The 20,626-nt window shown below is 40.4% G+C and overlaps 1 protein-coding gene and 1 non-coding gene across 4 annotated transcripts in view; both read left to right on the forward strand.

Annotated features, from left to right (window-relative positions):
• Nucleotides 1-1,535: 1,535 nt before the first annotated feature.
• LOC132542328 (U11 spliceosomal RNA) lies at nt 1,536-1,670 on the forward strand. Its single transcript, XR_009553416.1, has one exon. It is a non-coding gene; the product is annotated as a U11 spliceosomal RNA (small nuclear RNA).
• Nucleotides 1,671-7,105: 5,435 nt separating this feature from the next.
• TOM1L1 (target of myb1 like 1 membrane trafficking protein) overlaps nt 7,106-20,626 on the forward strand; it is a 57,724-nt gene continuing 44,203 nt past the window's right edge. The window contains exons 1-3 of one of the 3 annotated variants that reach the window (XM_060203770.1): nt 7,106-7,336; nt 9,490-9,574; nt 13,529-13,607. In XM_060203770.1, coding sequence (XP_060059753.1) covers nt 7,279-7,336; nt 9,490-9,574; nt 13,529-13,607 — 222 coding nt within the window. In that variant the 5' untranslated portion in view covers nt 7,106-7,278. Of the gene's footprint in view, nt 7,337-9,002; nt 9,069-9,489; nt 9,575-13,528; nt 13,608-20,626 lie in introns of those variants that run through there. The other 2 variants (XM_060203769.1, XM_060203771.1) reach the window with 2 other exon arrangements.

Consider the following 20,626-nt stretch of genomic DNA (forward strand, 5'->3'; position numbering starts at 1 on the left):
TCTTAGATAGACATGGACATTGACAGTTTGATCCATACTTCCAGCTTGTTTCTATCTTTCCCTAATGGGGCAGGGCTCTGGAGATATGGGGTTCTAAGATACATTGGTGACTTCTCCATCCAGAGAAGTCAGGTTGGTGTCATGGTAACATCTGCAACTTGGTGGCTGAAAAGCATTACAATATAAAGCAGAAAAAAATGCTTAATAATCAGGAACCTAAAGGTAAGAAAATAGCTGATGAGATTTGGGAGGTCTTCATGTTGGAAGAAGCTAGGAAGTTTATTTTAGGTATATTCCAAGGTGCCCATGACAAATAAAAAAGAAAGAAAAAAGAAAGGAGGAGGAGGAGAAGCAAGAGAACAACAGAGGGAAATCTAGAACTGAAAGAGTCAAGCATATGTTCAAGATTTTTTTTTTTAATTTGAAAACGATGGTGTCATTAGCTCATCAAAATAGTCTTAGAGTATAAAACCCAGTGATTCTACTCTGACAAGCCAGGTGATTTCAGCACACCAATAAATACCAGACAAGTAGGATATTAAGATGATGAAGGAAAGGAGCAGAATATTTCCTTTTAAAAATATTTATTTATTGTAGTCCAGGAGGTGGCACAGTGGATAAAGCACTGGGTTCTCAAGCATGAGGTGCTGAGTTCAATCCCTGGCAGCACACATGTACCAGAGTGATGTCTGGTTCTTTCTCTCTCTTCTCCTATCTTTCTCAATAATAAATAAATAAATAAATAAATAAAATCTTTAAAAAAATTATCTATTTATTTGATAGGACAGAAAGAAATTGAGAGGGATAAATGGAGATATCTGTAGTACTCTTCACCACTCATGAAGACAGGGGATTTGAATCTAGGTCCTTGTGCATGGTAACATGTATACTCTACTAAGTGTACCTCTACCCTGACCCGGGATCAGAATATTTCTAGATGTATCAAGGTCAATGCCTAGTAATATATTCCAGAGGGAACTAGTAAGTGAAACTCAGGAATTATATAGTAGCTCAATATTTTGAGACCTGTTTTTGTGCCAAATAAACATCCATTAAGGCCTTTTATGTGCCTAGAAAGCAAGTCCAACAAACTCCTATTCTCTTGTGTAAGCTGGGAAACATATTTCTAAACAAACAAATAGTACAAAGCATTGTAAATTATGTCAGAAATCTGATGTAGGACAGCAAGTAAATACACAGTCTCTTAGGAATGGACTGAATAGAACTCATAAAGAAGGAACAAGAAGGAACATTGAGGAAAAAAGAAAAAAAGAAAAGGCAGAATATGAAACTGCAGAGAGGCTCATTATAGCAGAGTCGGAAGGTAGATGGAACCATCTGAAAATCATGAGAAGTAGCAGTCAAAAAAAAAGAATAGTTGTTTGGGGTATACAAGGGTAGCACACCCTAGACTTTCATGTTGACTTCCCAGAAGTTACAGGTTCAATTTCTTGCACCACCATATGCCAGATCTGAACAGTGGTCTGGTGTCTTTCTCTCCTAAATAATAATAATAATAACAACAACATAATTGTAAAAAGGGCTTCTGTCTGAGTGACACACATAGGGCAACACGCTTGCTCTACATGAGGAAACGACATAAAGAGATTTCTAAAGCATAATTTTTGTTGTGTGGGCAGCTGCTGGTGATCATTGGTCCCGGTGCCCTAAAAAAAAAAAATTAAGAAAAAAAAAAAAAGAAATTGCCAGGCTAGTGTGGAGGTGCCTCTTCCCGGGCATGTACTCTCTGGGTTGGAGAGAACTCGACTGGAGGCAGCCTAGGCTGCTACTCATTCAGCAACATGAGGGATATGACTCAGGAACCAAAAACATGGTGAGACAATGCAATACCTTTATTAATCAGAGAGCCAAAGCTTTTAAAGGGTAGACCCAGAAGTAGCAAGTCGGAAACAGAAATGGCTAGGAAAGGGGTGGAGAAAGGCAAAAGGGGACTAGGAAAGTAGGAACTTCCTTAGCAACTGTTGCGAGAGTTTTAACTGGTAGGATTAATATTACCCTGTAGGCAGGGAGGGTCTTGAGGGTAGAAAGAAGATAGATCAAAGGAATGGAATGGGTGGGGATCTTTCAGGCAAAACAATGATTATGTAGCTAGGCCATAGTATCTGGAATGCAGGGTGCTTTGTGAGGCTCCTCACAATTTCCGGACAAGAAATAACATAGTATAACAAAAAACAAATAGTAATGGCTGGGAGGTGTTGTGAAAGGAACCATATTTGAGCCTCGGGTCCTCACTTGCCAAAGGAAAAGTTTCCGAGTGGTGAGGCAGTGCTGCAGGCGTCTTTCTGTCTCTCTCCTCTCTATCACCCCCATCACTCCCAATTTCTGGCTATCTCTATTCAATAAATAAAAAAAAATAAGAAGAAGAAATTAAAAATAAAAAGAAATAGTAATAGAGAAGTACTCTGAATGTAATGGGGAAAGTATAGCTAGCTAATGGGAAGCCATTACGTGCTACAGAGTAGACACAGAGGTATGAGCTGGGAAATGATTGCTAAATATGGTCATATCACTATGGAAATTAGACTCCCTAGGTGGATAGCTGGGGAAGAGAGAGTGGATGATATTGGGAAATGAACCCACTGGAGAAAAAGAGGATAGGGGGCCAGGTGGTAGTGCAGTGGGTGCAAAGCATAAGAATCCTGGTTCTAGTCCTTGGCTCCAAACCTGCAGGGAGGTGGCTTCACAAGCGGTGAAGGTCAGCAGGTCTATCTTTCTCTCCCTGTCTCTGTCTTCCCTTCCTCTCTCGATTCCTCTCTGTCCTGTCCAACAAAAACAACAGCAATAACAACAACAATAACAAGGGAAACAATAGGAAAAAATGGCCTCCAGGAAGCAGTGGATTCATAGTGCAGGCACCAAGCCCCAGCAATAATCCTGGAGGCAAAAAAAAAATATATTAAAAAGGGGGTAGAGAAAATTATATGGGGAATTTTGGGGATCACACTTAAATATTAAAATAGAGAGGAGTATCTTGCAATGGGGAGAGTTTGGGACAATGGCTTAAGTTATTGTGCTTTATTTTCCAACTCCAGAGCTAGATGGCCATGTATCAATCATTTCTCTTTCCTAGCTGATTTCTTTTCCCAGATATAAGATGCTGGGGGTAGAGATTAGGTAATTTCTAATGTTCAGGTCTAAATATCTATAAAAAAAATTAGTGGTAAGAACAGTCAAAGAGGAAAATACAAATGACTTATTTATTCTAGGTGAAACTAGGTTCACCAACACCTGACCCCCATTCGTCAAATAATTAAAGGAAGAAAGAGCTTGAACAGGGTGGCTACTTGGTGGTAATTGTTTCCCATGTGCAAAACCTTGCATTCATTTTGAAGCACCACATTAAAGGAGTCAAAACTGGAATAAGCCTTCATTCGAAAGGAGATTATGAGAAAATTTTATGTAGTTTTCCTAACATGTAAAGTAATAATGACACCGGCCATAAAGTTATTATGGGATTACATGAGATGTGAACTTAATGTACTCCAAGCTTATTTAGAGGTTCTAGCAGGGGATCACAACTACTTGTATAGCCTTGACCAAGAAGACAAGTCCATCTCTGTTAAGGGAAGGTCAGCGTCTTCGACCAAATGTACAGCTTTAGGAGGGAAGCACATGGAGTAGTGAGAAAGGAAGGGGGGCACCCACCTAGCCAGCTAGATCAGCCTTATCAGCCCTGGAGATCAATGGGGTGACGGATGTCACAGCCAGATTGCCCTTATATTCCTTTTTTTTTTTTTTTTTAAAAAGATTTTATGCTTCCCCAGAGACACACCTTACTAGGGAAAGAGAGAGGCAGACTGGGAGTATGGACTGACCAGTCAACGCCCACGTTCAGCGGGGAAGCAATTACAGAAGCCAGACCTTCTACCTTCTGCAACCCTCAATGACCCTGGGTCCATGCTCCCAGAGGGCTAGAGAATGGGAAAGCTATCATGGGAGGGGGTGGGTTAAGGAGATTGGGTGGTGGGAATTGTGTGGAGTTGTACCCCTCCTACCTTATAGTTTTGTTCGTTAATCCTTTCTTAAATAAAAAATTAAAAAAAATAAAATTAAATTAAAAAATTATTTATTTATTTATTTATGAGAAAGATAGGGGAGAGAGAGAAAGAACCAGACATCACTCTGGTGCATCACATGTGCTGCCAGGGATTGAACTCAGGACCTCATTCTTAAGAGTCTAGTGCCTTAGCCACTGCGCCACCTCCTGGACCACCCTTATATTCCTTAATGTACTTCAAATTACCACTTTTGAACAAAGAAAATCAGAACTTTGTATCATTAAAAGCATGACTGCCCCTATGTTCATATTTTTCAAGATATCACCTTTGAATCAAAGTAACTTTACTTTGTGGCAATAAGATGGATTTCAGAATCAGACAGCTATGATTCAAACTCTAGCCAATTTATTTACTAGCTTTATCTTTCCTAAACTCAGATTGCATATTTGTAAAAATGAGGTGCATGCTACCTGCCTCAAGAACTGTGAAAACTACACTGAAATAGATTTCTGGTCTCATGAATTTAGAGCCTTTTAAATAAAGGCTATTTTGTGTGTTTCCACCTAACATTATTACTTACATCTAATGAAATGATTAGTAAGTGCTATTAGAATTGAAATTGTGACCTGGCATAAAAAAAAATTGCCCTGGTTTTATTCTGGGATTCTGCCCTTCTCCAACTCTAACTTGTCTGTGAATTAAACTATCCTGCTCCTAGACCATATTAACACTGACTGAATTAATTTTCACCTCTGGGAAACAGGGGATTATGGAGAAAGCAGTAAAGCATAGAAAGAGGAGGCTGAGGAGCTGAATATGGGCCCCAGATCACATTAAATCGATGGGATTTACAGTCAAGAATATTTATACAACTTACCCATATTTGGGAGCTACTCTCTTCCCTGATCCAGCTTTCTGGTCTTTTTTCCAGCCATGACATCTTGCCAGACAATAAATTGGATCCACCTGTATATAAGATGTCAGGCTCAGGAAAAAAAAAAAAAAAAAAAAAAACTAGCATGGCCACAGGCCCTGTAGAATATAACTAAAATAGGCTTACTAGCTATTTACAAAACAGAGACACGGCCCCCAACTCTTCATCTGCATTATTCCAGCCTTTAGGTTCATGATAAATCAACAATTTGTTTGGTTTTATATTTAACTCTTTCTTCAGCCACCAGGTTCCAGATGCTACCTACCATGATGCCAACTGGACTTCCCAGGGCAGGTGACCCCACTAATTTGTCCTGGAGCCCCACTTCCCCAGAGCCCCACCCCACTAGGGAAAGAGAGAGACAGGCTGGGAGTATGGATTGACCTGTCAACGCCCATATTCAGCAGGGAAGCAATTACAGAAGCCAGACCTTCCACCTTCTGCACCCCATAATGACCCTGGGTCCATATACCCAGAGGGATAAAGAATAGGAAAGCTATCAGGTGAGGGGATGGGTTAGGGAGTTCTGGTGGTGGGAATTGTGTGGAGTTGTACCCCTCTTATCCTATGGTTTTTGTCAGTGTTTCCTTTTTGTAAAAAAAAAAAAAAAAAAAAAAAAAAGTGTTGTGCAACCACAACACTTTCCTGGGCGTAGGGAGAAAACCTTCTGTCCAGTCATAGCTGAGATGAAATACAGATACAAATTAACCTGACCTGTTAGCTGCCTGGAGGTGTTTTTCTTGTCCTCAATTCTTTGATTTCCAAACTAGAGAAAATGAAAACACAAAACACCATCTTACCTAAAATAGCAGTCTAATGTAAACATCTACCTGAATGGTTAGCAGCCTGTGCTAAAATTGACTTTCCTTTTAAAGGTTGCTTGAGTGTTCATAGGTTTTCTTTCTTTCTTTCTTTCTTTCTTTTTGCTTTGCTAGACTCTATAACATGGGATACCAGGCTGGTTATGCTAAAAAAAAAAAAAAAAAGAGTGATCTCAGCAAAAACTGTGATTATGACTATGGAAGGTGACTCACTTGGAAATTTTTCAGTAACAGGTAGAACCAACCCCTTAGGAGAAATACTATCACAGCAAAAATGTTTCATTTTGAATTTTGCATTCTAGCTCTTAGCTCATTTAGGTCAAGGAACATTATAAATAACGAAATTGGGGTGAAGGAGTCCCTTGCCACACATTGCATTTGATTTTTATCTATATTTTAAAATACCCAAGATCACACACTAAAAATAGAATGGGCCCCTATTAATCTCTCTCATCACCATTTTCAGATGCAACAACCAAACTTGTGTGACTGAACCTCAACTGAAAGCAAGAAGCAAGATCTGGAGGTACAGGGCTAACTGAAGATTTAGTGACATTATCTGGCAACATCTATGCTGCTCAAGCAAGTCCCCAGCATCGCTAATCGGATGCTAATTGAATACATAAGGAAAGGAAATAAATTGTTTCTGAAAAGGCAGTCGGTAATGGACTACACAGTTCAAACTCGCATTTACATTCCAAAGCAGTCTTGACACCAAACACTCTTTTAGTCAGAACTGAAGGAAAGCCCCACTCCTCAGCATCGCTGGGAACTACAGCTGCTCCAAGGGAGGGCTAGGAACCCATGTGGTCCCACAGGAAATAGGGGCGAGACAAAGGCCAGCTTTAGAGAGGTCCAAAAACTCAAGGCCATATCCCTCTTTCTCAACATTTGCAGTTTAGGGACATGCCTACTTTCCCGCACCTCTGGGGCGGGGTGGGAGGGGAGGGAGGCTGGGCAGGGTAGGTAAAGATTTCTGGTTATTCCATTCATTCTGTGGTTAATTATATTTTGTGGGTTACCGACACTGACCTAAGGGGTTTATGTTCCACATTCTCACAATAATCTGGAGACTTGTGTTATTAACCTCATATTTTCACTTCTGCAAAGCGCAGCAAGAAGAGTAAAGAAGCGCGGCAAAACGCCTTATATGTGGCGGGAGCAGAGAAAGTCTCTAATTCCAGGCTATGGCTCCGCGGAGGCGAGGGGCCCACCTGGGTAGCGAGTCTGAGCCCCGCTTCCTCCCTCGTCTCCACCCGAGCCACGCAGGCGCCACCTGAAGCGGGGGAGGTGCCTCTCTCACAGTCCCGCCCAGTGCGCAGCAGGTGAGCGGGAGCCCAGTGTCCCGGCCCAGGTGCTTGGCGCCCCGCAGTGGCGGTCTGCATGCGTGGCCTCTGCGGGCACCCGGGAAACCCTTAGGCGGAGAGGAGGAGCCAGGGACACCAATCGGGTGGAGTCGGGAGCCGGGTGTGGTGGAGGCGGACTTCCTGGGCCCTGCTCTACCATGGCGTTTGGGAAAAATCATCGGGATCCCTATGCGACCTCTGTGGGCCACCTAATAGGTAAGGAGGCTGGTGCCAGTGCTGGCTTCGGGGACAGAAGGAACCCCATCCCCAAACCCCACCGGATTCAGCTCTCGATCTGTGGAGTTGACCCAAGTTTGAGAAAATCCTTCCCCTCCCCCTGCAGCTTTCTCAGGGCACTGCCATTTCACCCGCCCCTTTGAGGTACTTTTTTTTCTTTTTCTTTTCCAACTCTCTTTAAAAGCCCCTCTTCAAATACACGCCTCCCTTTTTGGTGCCTCCAGGCTGGGCGTGGGATTGGGGTGGCGAAGAGTGGGACCGAGCAGGTGACCACGTACGGAATTCAGGGGATAAGTTTTGGGAATCTGTAAACCGCTCGGGTCTGGCAGGGTTATCCATAAAATGCATCCACTTGAGAGCATGACACTGTTATGTCCCTTTTACAGAGGAGGAAAAGTAGGCTGGGGAGGCCAAAATGTGACTTCTCTGTGCTGGGCAGTTCTCTCCAAACCAGTTCTCTCTGGCACTGAACCCCTACAACCTGTTACTTTTCCCTGAGTAAACAAAGAGCATGAAAAAACTCAGTAGTGGAGTGAAGAAAGGGGGAGGGGAAGCAGAGGAGCCATCTGGGGTCACAAGAGACCTGTCGAGGCCACCGGAGATCACATAGGTATATCTGCCTGACTCCTTTCTCTCTTGTGGCTGTTTCTGGCAGTGGAAACCAGTGTCTGAATTCTACCATCAGCACCAGTTCTTTTCCAGGGAGAACCATGGGAACCGGGTGTGGCAGGAGTGTGTATGATGCCAGGCAAAGCACAATAATGTCAGGAACGTGGTGGGGTGACGAAACCAGAGAACCTGGTAATTAGAGGAAGCTCCGATTTGGAGACTTTCTCCTGCAGTTTAAGTTACTGCTGTGTGACGTGGAACACATCGCCTAGCCTGAAGCCTAAATTCCCACATTTTACAATATTGTGAGAGTAAGGATTATTGAAGAGGAAATGCTTAAGTACTTTCTAAACTACTGGTAGCTTTGTCCTTCTTCGATGTAAGAATGAACCCCAAGCTGAAGTAGATTCAGACTGCAATCTGAATGGGCTGATAACTTTTTAATGCTGTAAACATTTACTGACAGCTCTTTGTCTGGACCTGAACCACTCACTGGCAAGACTTTTGAAAGTTGAATAATTTTCTAGGGAGAGTAGGAATTGGGAGGAAATAGCAACATGTGCCTAAATAATACAACATTGGCCTGCTTTGTCCATTGAATACCTAGTTCAAAGAAGATCTTTGCTTAGATGAAAAGCAGGCTAAGCTTTAGACACCCCCAACCATGCCCTGATTCTTTCTTCCCATTCTTTGTCTTTTAAATTATTTTTCTTCATTCCTCCTAAAACCTCACTTTTTTTTTTTTTCACGAGGGATATCCTTTCTTGTAGGAAAGATATTAAGCTCATTCAGGTTGTATGTTATATTTAACTCTTTCTGAAGGGGGCTCTTTGTATTATTAAGGGGGATGTCTTGTGATGGGAAAACAACAATGGATTGCTTAACAATATGGTTCAAAGTAAAAGAGAATGTCAAATCTGCACTTTGGTTAGGACAGGTGCCCAGAGCAATCATGCTTTATTGCTTACAGAACATAGATAATTGCAGTAATTCTGATATTTCTCACCTCCCTAGAGAGAATACTTGACTTAGAAGAGCAAAAACTGACATCAAACAACCTGGAATAGAATAGTTCTGCCTAGTTCTACCTCTGTAGCTTTTGGTAATTTCTGTGAATTTCTGTTTCATCATCTCTAACAGTCAGTTAAAAGGAAATGCATGAGATAAAAATACTTAACACCATGCACTTTATCTTTTAGTCTGTTCGATAGGTACCTGTCCTCCATCTGCTAGGCAGGCAGGCAGGCAAATGGAGATTTATTTAGCCTTCCTGGCCCTGTAACCAGATGTTATTTATGCCTGTAGCCTTTGTTAATAGGTCACTCATTATTGTTAATAGGTCACTTGGGTTCTGATTGATTCCTTAATCACCAGAATATACTATACTGAGTGTTGCTCAGGGAAAAAAAAAGTAATTTTCTTTATAAATTTAATTGTATTTGCTAGTGTACTACAGGCATATTATTTCAGGAAGACCAAACATTTTGTATTCCTGACTCAACAAAACAGCTTTTTCTTTGCAGAAAAGGCTACATTTGCTGGAGTTCAGACTGAAGATTGGGGACAGTTCATGCATATTTGTGACATAATTAATACTGCTCACGATGGGTGAGTACACTATGTGGTTCATGCATTTGCTTCTGATAAATACCATGAGTACTACAGTGCATTTTTCTCTAGCACAAACTGCTTTTAAAATTTTTGAAAGGATATTTTCATCATCCTGTAGGTACCTACTGCCTTTTGAAAAAAGTCTGGTTGAAATATTATAACAGCTGCTTGTTTCACTATGTGAATTTATCTAAGAATATATCTATTCTCTTTAATAGTTTCAAATTTTGTCTCTGTGAAGCTCAGGCTCTTTCTTTTTTAAAGGTCTATTTTTGAGAAAGATTGTTTTGCTCTTTAAGAGTTCCATAAGTTCTGATTGCCACTGCTAACATTAATGGAACAGAAAATATTGAGAAGTGAGTGGACTCCATAGTGACCTGTCTCTGGGAAATTGTTAATATAACCAGGAAATATTCTAAAATTCTTTTCTCCCTTTCTCCACAGTTCAGGTTTTTTTCTTTTTTTTTTCTCCCACATGTTAGCTCCCCATATTCATAATGCATTCTTAAACTATATGCTATCATGTGATAAACTTTTTAAAAAGAAACTACTAGAGGGACCTGGGAGAAGGCACAGTGGCTAAAGGATTGGATTCTCAAGCATGAGGTCCCCAGTTCAACCCCCACTATCCCATGTATCAGAGTGATGCTGTAATACTTTTTTCTCATTACCAGATAAGTAAATATTTTAAGAAATCATTAGGACCACCCACTTTGTGAATTTAGTCTGAATTATAGGTTATTATGAGCAACACAGTTCTGTTAACTATTCTGTGTATATTAAAGTGGTAATTGACTACAGAAGAGATTTAATCTACTGTATGATGATGGAGAAAGCATTGCACTTAATTATTGACTCTATAATAATAGAAAAGTGCTTGTGAATAGTAATTTTACGTGCTCATGGTATTTTCCTTATAATCTTGTTTACCGTATTTGCTTCCTCTGTGAACCATTAAGTCCCTGATGATGCTAAATTTTTCATAGATAATAATACAAAAGGGAACTCAAAATAAAATTTCTTTTAAAACAATATTTTTAACCTTTTAAAATATTCTAGAGGGACTGGGTGGTGGCACACCTGGTGAGTACCCAAGTTACCATATGCAAGGAACAGCATTCAAGTCCCTGGTCCTCACCTGCAGGGGGGTAGCTTCATGAGTATTATAGGTATCTCTCTCTTCTCTTTCTCTCATATGTACATATATATATATATATATATATATATATATATATACACACACACACAAACTTCTTTATTTCTCTCTTCATCCAATAAAATAAAAATAAATAAAATATTAAAATATATTCAGGGAGTCGGATGGTAGCGCAGCTGGTTAAGCACAGGGACCAGCGTAAGGATCCCTGTTGGAGCCCCCAGCTCCCCACCTTCAAGGGGGGGTCACTTCACAAGTAGTGAAGCAGGTCTGCAGGTTTCTGTCTTTCTCTGCCCCTCTCTGTCTTCCCCTCCTCTCTTCATTTCTGTCTGCCCTATCCAACAACAACGACATGACATCAATAACAACAATAATAACTACAACAATAAAACAAGGAAAACAAAAGAAAATAAATAAATATTAAAATATATATATATTCTAGAAGTTTAACCCTTAATTTTATGTAGGACTTTAAGATACTATATGTAATTACAATATTAATTCATGATACAATTTAGTGTTGTAAGGGAGAAAGGGGTCCAATGATTGGTAGTGAGGAGAAGTGGAGGTTAGTGGTGGCACTTTTCTGGTGGGTGTAGTTTGGTAATATATGACAAGGTGTGAAATCATGTCTCTAAAATATATACAGTCTTGTGAGTCAAAGTTATCTCAATAAAAATTCTAAATAAATATATATGATGATATCCCTACATAGAATTAAAATAGATAGTCTATCCATGCAGATATAGAGGACAGAATTACAAGATAATATGTAAAAAGGCTTTATATCTTTATTCATTTTTTTTTTACATGCAACATATACTGTACTTAGTAAGTTTAAGGTGTATAGCACGAGTAGACATACATTACTGGGAAAAGATTATTACTACTATAAGTTCAGTTAACATACATCACTTCATATAGTTATAATTTAGGGGAAGAGAATGTTTTAGTTTCTACCCTTAACATTGCTGTATGTTAAAAGTTTCTAAATGGGGAGTCGGGCGGTAGCGCAGCAGTTTAAGCACACGTGACACAAAGTGCAAGGACCAGCTTAAGGATCCCAGTTCGAGCCCCCAGCTCCCCACCTGCAGGGGAGTCGCTTCATATGTGGTGAAGCAGGTCTGTAGGTGTCTTTCTCTCCCCCCTCTGTCTTCCCCTCCTCTCTCCATTTCTCTCTGTCCTATCCAACAATGATGATGTCGATAACAACAACAATAATAACTACAACAATAAAAAAGAACAAACAAACAAGCAAATAAAGTTGCTAACTAGGCAGGAGTAGATAGCATAATGGTTATGCAAAGATTCTCATGCCTGAAGCTCCAAAGTCCCAGGTTCAGTCTCCCACATCACCATAAGCCAGAGCTGAGCAGTGCTCTGGTAGGGAAAAAAAAAAAAAAAAAAAGCAGTGATAGTTATCATTGCTGTTCGATATTCCCCCAGTATTTAGTTATTTCTTAAACTACAAGATTGTACTTTTTAACTATCTAAAATTATGTTTCCACACTTTATTTAGTTTTTCTTTTGTAGGGTAAAAATGTAGCATATCAGAAGCTAGTCTGGTTAGAATTCCTCTTGCACTCTCTTATCTACAGGGTACTGAAAATAACTTCCATAATTTTGGAAGCTACTTTTTTTCCTCAACAGTTTTCATAGGGCTTCATGCCTGTATCATGGATCCACCATTTTACCAAACTCGTTTTTTTTTTTTTGTTTTTTTTTTTATTCCTTTTGATAGAAGAGAAGAGGCAGAGAGGGAAAATAGGAAGGAGAAAAACAGAGACACCACAGTACTGCTCCACAGTTAGTTTCCCCTTTACATGGTGCTCCCATGTGTTGTCCTGGAATTTGAGACTGGGTCCTCATGCCTATGGTAGAGTATACTTGGGGCCTGGGACAGTGCCCCACCCAGTTGAATGCACATGTTACCATGACCGAGGACCCATATTTGAGGCCCTGCTCCCCACCTGCAGGGGGGATGCTTCACAATCAGTCGAGAAAATAACTGCAGATGTCTCTGTGTCTCTCTCCCTTCTCAGTTTCTATCTGTCATATATAACAGCAACAAAAGAATACTATACTGGGTGAGCTGTCTCTTGCCCCCTGCAAACTACATTTCAGCTAAACTGATTCTGTCAATTGGAAGAGGAATATAAGTTTGAGCACATTTTTTGTGTAGTGCTTTCTAGGCAATAATCTTACATATATATTTGATTCTCACAAGAAAGGGGATGATACTGTCTGGATATATGAAGAAACAGAATTGAGAGTTAAGTAATCTGCCATGGATGCCCTGCACACAGAGCTAAGTGATCTTGTCCTGTTGAATCAAGGCCAAGGTTTTCCTTCTTTCTTTCTTTCTTTCCTTTCTTTCTTTCTTTCTTTCTTTCTTTCTTTCTTTCTTTCTTTCTCTTTCTTCCTTCCTTCCTTTCTTTTTTCTTTCTTTCTTCTTTCTTTTTTTCTTTCTTTCTTCTTTCTCTCTTTCTTTCTTTCTTCCTTCTGCCTCAGGGTTATTGCTGGGGCTTGGTGCTGACACAGTGAATCCACTGTTCCTAGCACTCTTTTTTTTTTTTTTGATAGGACAGAGAGAAATTGAGAGAGGAAGGGGGGATACAGAAGGAGAGAGAAAGATAGACAGCAGCAGGTATCCTTGCTTTGGCCCATGCGCTTTGTAATATGTGAGCTTAACCGGGTGTACCACCACTTAAGCCCCCCTCTAGTCCTCTGTCACAATGCATATTGCTTTCAGTTATTTTCAGCAATTCCTAATTTCACTATATTTATTGCTGTAGGCCAAAAGATGCAGTAAAAGCTTTGAAGAAAAGGATTTTCAAAAATTATAATCATAAAGAAATTCAACTTACATTGTCAGTAAGTACTTTAATGTTTTAACTAAGACTTGAGGGTTTCCAGGTTGTAATCATTTTTAATCTTATGGCTTATAATGTCTGACATAATAAAGAAGTTACCCTACAAATTAAAACTGCTTATTGTGAAGTGCAAAGTTGAGAGTTTGATTGTAATGGCATCAATTTCATGAAGTATTTATGGAAAATCAGCATTCAGGATCAGGAGATAAAAACTGTTGAAGACAGATACCGAACTGATCAAGAAGTTTGTGTGTTTCACTTGGGGAGAATGGAAGTATTTGAAACTGCCTCCCCAATTAGCTTTCCACTTGAACACCTCTGTGGAATTCCAAGAAACTGGCCACTCATTATGTTTCAGCTAAGTTCTGCTGTTCCCTGTAGAGAATGTTTTTGGATTAAAGCAATTCACCTGTGTGCCATCTTGTCTGTGATTTGGGTTTGGACACTTATGTGACATGTTCCCATTTTCCCTCCCATCCTTGGCCATATGACCTCTTCAGTTACTTTGGTGAGTCACCCTTTTTATTTCAGTTTTATAAATCCTGCCTGCTGCTTGAGAGTGTGTGGCTTTCCAATTTCTTCTGCATGCCTTTGTTTTCTTCCACCCAGCCCGAGGCCCAACGCATGATTATGGTACTAACAACGAGCATCACGCTGCTTTGAGGAGTATTTGTCAAGAGGGTTATGTGACAGTTGTTACTGCAGCTCCTATTTTCTAATTTCACTGAAAAGTTACCTTTTTTAATTGGACGTGAACTGAATGGGAAAGAATCAGCTGAAAGATCGTAATACTATTGAAGAATCCCTTCTTTTCATTTATTTGTTTATTTACTTGATTAGATAGGGCAGAGAGAAAGGGAGATAGAAAGAGGGAGAGAGAAAGACACCTGCAGACCTGCTTCAACTCTCATGAAGCATCCTCCATGCAGGTGGGTGCTTGAACTCTGGTCCTTGCACATGGTAACTAACACAGGCTCTTGACTGGATGTGTTACCACCCAACCCCCCCCAAGAATCCCTTACTATCAATAGTTGGGATCTGAGTACAGTTTTAGACACATTTTTTCTCCATCACCTTTTTTTTTTTTTTTTTTTTTTTTAATGTGATGCCAGAAATTGAATTCACACATTCTGCTGCTGAGTCTCCTGCCTGGCCCAGTCTTAATTAAGTTTTGTATGAGAGCATGAGAGAGTGAAAAACAGTGTTTCACCCCCTGTGGAACTCTGACTCATTGTGGCTTTGACACTTATTATCATGTGGCGAGAGGGACCAAGTCCTAGACCTCGTGCATGTAAGGCAAGTACTTTTTTTTTTTTTTTAAATATTTTTTATTTTATTTATTTATTCCCTTTTGTTGCCCTTGTTGTTTTATTGTTGTAGTTATTATTGTTGTTGTCGTCATTGTTGGATAGGACAGAGAGAAATGGAGAGAGGAGGGGAAGACAGAGAGGAGGAGAGAAAGATAGACACCTGCAGACCTGCTTCACCGCCTGTGAAGCGACTCCCCTGCAGGTGGGGAGCCGAGGCAAGTACTTTTATCAAAGAGCCACCTTTCTTGCCCCTCACTTTTTTTTTGACCATCTGTCCATACCTTATAGCAGTTATCTTTGGTTGAGAGGTCACAGAATGGAGAGAATTCTGGAGAGAGGAGTAAGGCATATCAGTAGAACTATCAGAACAAAGTCTTAATGAGGAATGTAAATCTTTGCACCTGATTAATGCTTTTAATAACTCTGTAAATTAATTGCATTTTAAATTTCATTTTACAGATGAAGAAACTGAGGCTAAAGTTAAGCAATCTGTCCCAAGATTTAAATGAAATCTGTATCTAGTCTTCAGATCCTAAATTCCATGCCCTGGCCCTAAACCACTTTGATTCTCAGAACAAATCAAATCCCTTGAAACACGGGTTACTATACTTGTGTATTCATCTCCTTCATGCATGGTTAGGATCCATTTGCATCAATATTATTGAATGTTGACTAAATTGATAATCAAATGCCTTCCAGCATCCATTCCTTTCTCCTAATATCTGTGAAGACTCTAGGACTAATGAGAGGTAATGTAGAATTGGGGTAGGAAAACATGTAGTTGTGGTATGAAATGGCTCTGGGATTTCATAAGGCTATCAGAGGTTAGAAGTAAGTATGGAGGGGCCAGGTGGTGGTGCACCTGATTGAGCGCATATGTTACAATGTGCAAATACCTGGGTTCGAGCCTCTGGTCCCCACCTGCAAGGGGAAAGCTTTACAAGTGGTGAAGCTGTGCTGCAGGTGTCTCTGTCTCCCTCCTTCTTTATCTCCCCCTCCCTTCTTAATTTTTATCTGTCTGTATTCAGTAATAAATCAATTGATCAATAAATATGAAAGAAAATAAACCATACCTAAACAAAAAACAATGTATAAAGATTTGGGTTCAAGCCCCTGGTCCACACCTGCAGGGGGAAAGCTTTATAAGTGGTGAAGCAGTGTTGCAGGGGTGTCTCTCTTTCTCTCTCCTTCTCTATCTCTCCCTACCCTCTGATTTCTGGCTGTCTCTATCTAATAAGCAAAGATAATAATAAAAAAAAGAAGTAAGTGAGGAAGATCATGGCAGAAGATGAATTTATACCCACCTTACATAATTCAGCATATGCTATTTCATCATTCATAGAGTTGCTTACTCTATTACTTGACATTTTTCAATTGTTTTTTTCCCTCCTTATTTCCAAATCCTCCACTATAGTGAACCAGGACCCTTTCCTGAGGGTATGGATTATTTCCAAATGTTTCATCGGGTCCTCTATTTCTGACTGGATTTCTATTCTTTTTGTCTGTTTGTTTTGGTTTTGTCTGTTTCGTGTAGTCTGCCATCTCAAGCCTCACTACCAGCTATCTCTACTTGCACCAACTCAGGTAGCTATACATCTTTTACTTCATAAGGGCAAGCAAACCTAAAACTTGTGTAGTATTAAATGTGAGAGTCACATGTTGGTGGTCACAATATTTTCCATATTTTCTTCAAACATGACTTTGACTTTGGATAGCTTCTTACAGATTCCCCCTACATGTATATTTAATGGCCCATTTGCCTCACCACTAAACTACTCACTGTATTGTAGAAGTTATGTTTAAGGCCTCAGAACGCACTTTACTATTAACTTAAGCCAGAATGAATTATGAGGAAAATTAGTCCCAGAAAGTATCATCCACTATCTGTCAAAGTCAATTATGTTTACCGCTATACTCTAAAACAAAGCCCCATCTGTGACGTTTTTGTTTTATAGCTAAGGAGTGGTAAGAGCCTGTCAAAATCAGTTATAGATGTTCTTTGTATTATCTGCCATTTTGGGTTCTCCATGGACTTATTAGCCTTGATTAAGTCTTTGGTGGGAACTGACTGCACTGTGATTTTCTACCATCAGTCAGTGGAACAGTTTTGTCAAGAAGCTGGTAGTTTTGATTTTTAAGACTTATTTTGTTACCAGACTTTGTAATCTTGAGCCAGTGGCCAGCCTTTTCTTGAATGAGTCAGTTGTGGTAAGTCTCAGCAAGATACTACTATTGTCATATAAAAGTGGTTGAACTAGTTCCCAGGAATCAATTAATCAGTCATTGTGGAATAGTAAGCTTTGGAAGCTTCAAAAGTGTATAAACTTTATTTCTTCTGGGACGTGTTGGAGAGTGCTTTCTCTCCAAAGGTGAGCTCAATCCTGAGTGGTAATGGGGCCCTACTTTGATGTGGTCTGCACCTCTGAGTGGCACTTAATCTTCGTTAGCTGCATTTGGTTTAAATATCCACTACAACAAATAGAACTAGGGTAGGAGTTGGTGGTAGATAGCATAATGGTTATGCAAAGAGACTCTCATGTGGCCAGATGGTGGTGTACCAGGTTAAGCGCACGTACTACTAAGCGCAAGGACCTGCACAACAAGTATACCGGTTAGAGTCCCCGCTGGCTCCCCACCACAGAGGGGTCACGTCACAAGTAGTTAAGCAGGTCTGCAGGTGTCTTCCTTTCTTCTCTTAATTTCTCTCTGTCCTAGCGAAAACCTCGAAGAAATGGCCACAGGAGTAGTGGATTTGTAGTGCAGATGCCAAGCCCCAACGATAACTCTGGAGGAAAAAAAAAAGGAGAGAGAGAGATTCTCATGCTTGAAAGTCCCAGGTTCAATCCCCCACACCACCATAAGCCAGAGCTGAGCAGTGCTTTGGTAAACAAAAAAAGAAAGGAAGAACGAGGCCAGTGGTTAGCAGCAGGCTAAGCACATGGCTCAAAGCGCAAGGACTGGCGTAAGGATCCCAGCTCCCCACCTTCAGGGGGGGTCACTTCACAGGTGGTGAAGCAGGTCTGCACGTGTCTATCTTTCTCTCCCCCTGTCTTCGCCTCCCCTCTCGATTTCTCTTTGTCCTATCCAACAACACCAACAGTAATAACAAGGGCAACAAAAAGTTAAAAAAAAAAGAAAAGAAATAGAGCTACATTAAGTCCTCATCATAGGGAGTATTTAATTGTATTAAGCTAATGTCATAGGTCTGCTATTGGTTAACGTGGCTGTAAGCAATAGTAAATATGACATATGAAATGATATATGAGACCCACCAGTTTTTCATTTGACTAACTGATATAAATAAGAGTTAAGTTTCTATGGCATAGTTTTCTGATCATAAAACAAGAGATTTCTAAAGACCCCAACCATATCTAATATTGCACACTAACATTTCTATTTACTTATTTTTTTTTCCAAGCTATTTATTCCAGTTTGGGGTTGCCAGAGAGTAGTCCAGCAACTCAGGATGCCTTTCTATGGCAGCACATGTACACATGTGTGTGCAGGCACACACATACAGACACACACATACACACACATGCACACAAGAGAATTTGCACTCTCACTCAGATTGGGACATTTTCAGACATGCCAACTAAGCCAACATGGGAAGAAACCAGTGTCTGGAGAAAACCCATGAAGCACTGGCCCCAGAAGGGAGTTGACTGACTTTTTTTCTTATCAACATTAGCAAAATGAATTATTTGAGGAACAGTTATACCAACTAGGGTTGTTTGCTTGTTTTTTGGCTTTTTTTTTTTTTCTTTTCTTACCACCAGGGTTATCCCTGGGTCATGGGGCTTGGTACCTGCACAAAGATGAAGACTCTACAGCTCCTGGTAGCCATTTTTTCCCATATATGTATGATAAAAGTAGAGAGGGAGAAGGAAAGACACTTGCAGAACTGCATCACTGATCTCACTCTTCCATTTTGATGTTTCTGCATGTGGGGACCATGGATTCAAACCCCATTTCCTTGTGCACAGTAATGTGTGCACTCTGTAGGGTATACTACTGCCCTCCCCACCCCCCTGACTCCCAGTAGAGCCCTTCTGAAATGAATACTCATATAAGGGCTTTTATACTTGTATCATTGTATTGGTTATACTTAACACATTCTTTTTAAAAATTATTTTATTTATTTATTCATTTATTTATTATTGGATAGAGACAGAAATTGAGAGGGATGGGGAGGTAGACGGAGAGAGAAAGAGAGACACCTGCAGCCCTGCTTCACCACTTGTGAAGCTTTCCTCCTGCAGGTGGGGACCAGGGGCTTGAACCTGGGTCCTTGTGCACTGTAGTATATGCACCTAACCAGGTGCGCCACTGCCTGATCCCTTTCACATTCTCTTCTTAAAGAAATTTGCTCATGGGACATGGTATAGTTACCATTTAGTTGAGTCCTGTTTATGTCAGACCCTTTTTACTTTTTTAATAATCTTTATTTATTGTATAGAGACATTCAGAAAGTGAGAGGATAGGAGAGATAGAGAGGGAAAGAGGCACCTGCAGCCCTGCTTCACCACTCAAAAAGCTTTTCCCCTGCAGGTGGGCACCGGTGGCTCCAACCCAGGTCCTTGTGCATTGTATCATGTGCACTCAACCAGGCATGCCACTGCTCAGTCCCTGTCACATATTTTATTAAATTGTTATGATAAACATCTAAAGGTAGGTATTATGCCCATTATAAATTTTGATACCGAGGCTTGACAGAATGTTTTTAGGCCAGCCAAGAGGAAGATTAGTGAAGCTTAAAATGGTTACTCTCTTTTGTTTCTCTTGGTTCCTTAGCCCACTGGGTTCTTTCTCTTTTTTAAAAAATATATATTTTTTTATTTCTTATTGGATAGAGACAGAGAGAAATTGAGAGGGAAAGGGAAGATAGAAAAGAGATAGCCCATTGTCACCTCTTGTGAAGCTTTCCCTTTACAGGTGGGGACCAGGGGCTTGAACTTGAGTCCTTGCTCACTGTAATGTTTGTGCTTAACCAGGTACACTCCTACCTGGCCCTTGCCCGCTAGGTTCTCTGTCTTTGCTCAGATTGTGGTTTCTTGTTTGTCCACAGATAGGTTTTCTGAACACATAAATTGTACCAGAACTCACTTTCAAAATGCATAAAAGCAATGTTTTTTTTTTCCCCCAATTTGCCGCAATATGCTTTATCACTTGTCAAAGTAATCTGGAGATGGGGGTTCGGGGGTAAAAGCAAAATACTAGGTACATAATGGAATAAGTGATATAGAAATAATTAGTCCTGACATTGCAGATTCCAGTGGGAAAACACAAAGGGCATCTCTGTGATGTGCTGGTGATTTACAGATGTTAACATTCTCAGCTTTTCATGTTAATGTTCTGATTTTATGCAGGCGAACTCCTAGAAATGTTACCCATTATCATAAAACTTTAATGCTCTAGAGGTGAAAATTGGTATGGGGAGTGTTTTGCAAGAAATCCATCATTGGGGGCCGGGTAGCACAGCAGGTTAAGCACACGTGGTGCAAAGCGTAAGGACCTGTGTAAGGATCCTGGTTCCAGCCCCCGATTCTCCACGTACAGGGGGAGTCACTTCACAGGCTGTGAAGCAGGTCTGCAGGTGTCTATCTTTTTCTCCCCCTGTCTGTCTTCCCCTCCTCTCTCCATTTCTCTCTGTCCTATACAGCAACAATGGCAGCAATAACAACAACAATAATAACAACAACAGTGATCA

Source organism: Erinaceus europaeus, chromosome 12 (assembly GCF_950295315.1).
Source record: "Erinaceus europaeus chromosome 12, mEriEur2.1, whole genome shotgun sequence".
Lineage (NCBI taxonomy): Eukaryota > Metazoa > Chordata > Mammalia > Eulipotyphla > Erinaceidae > Erinaceus > Erinaceus europaeus.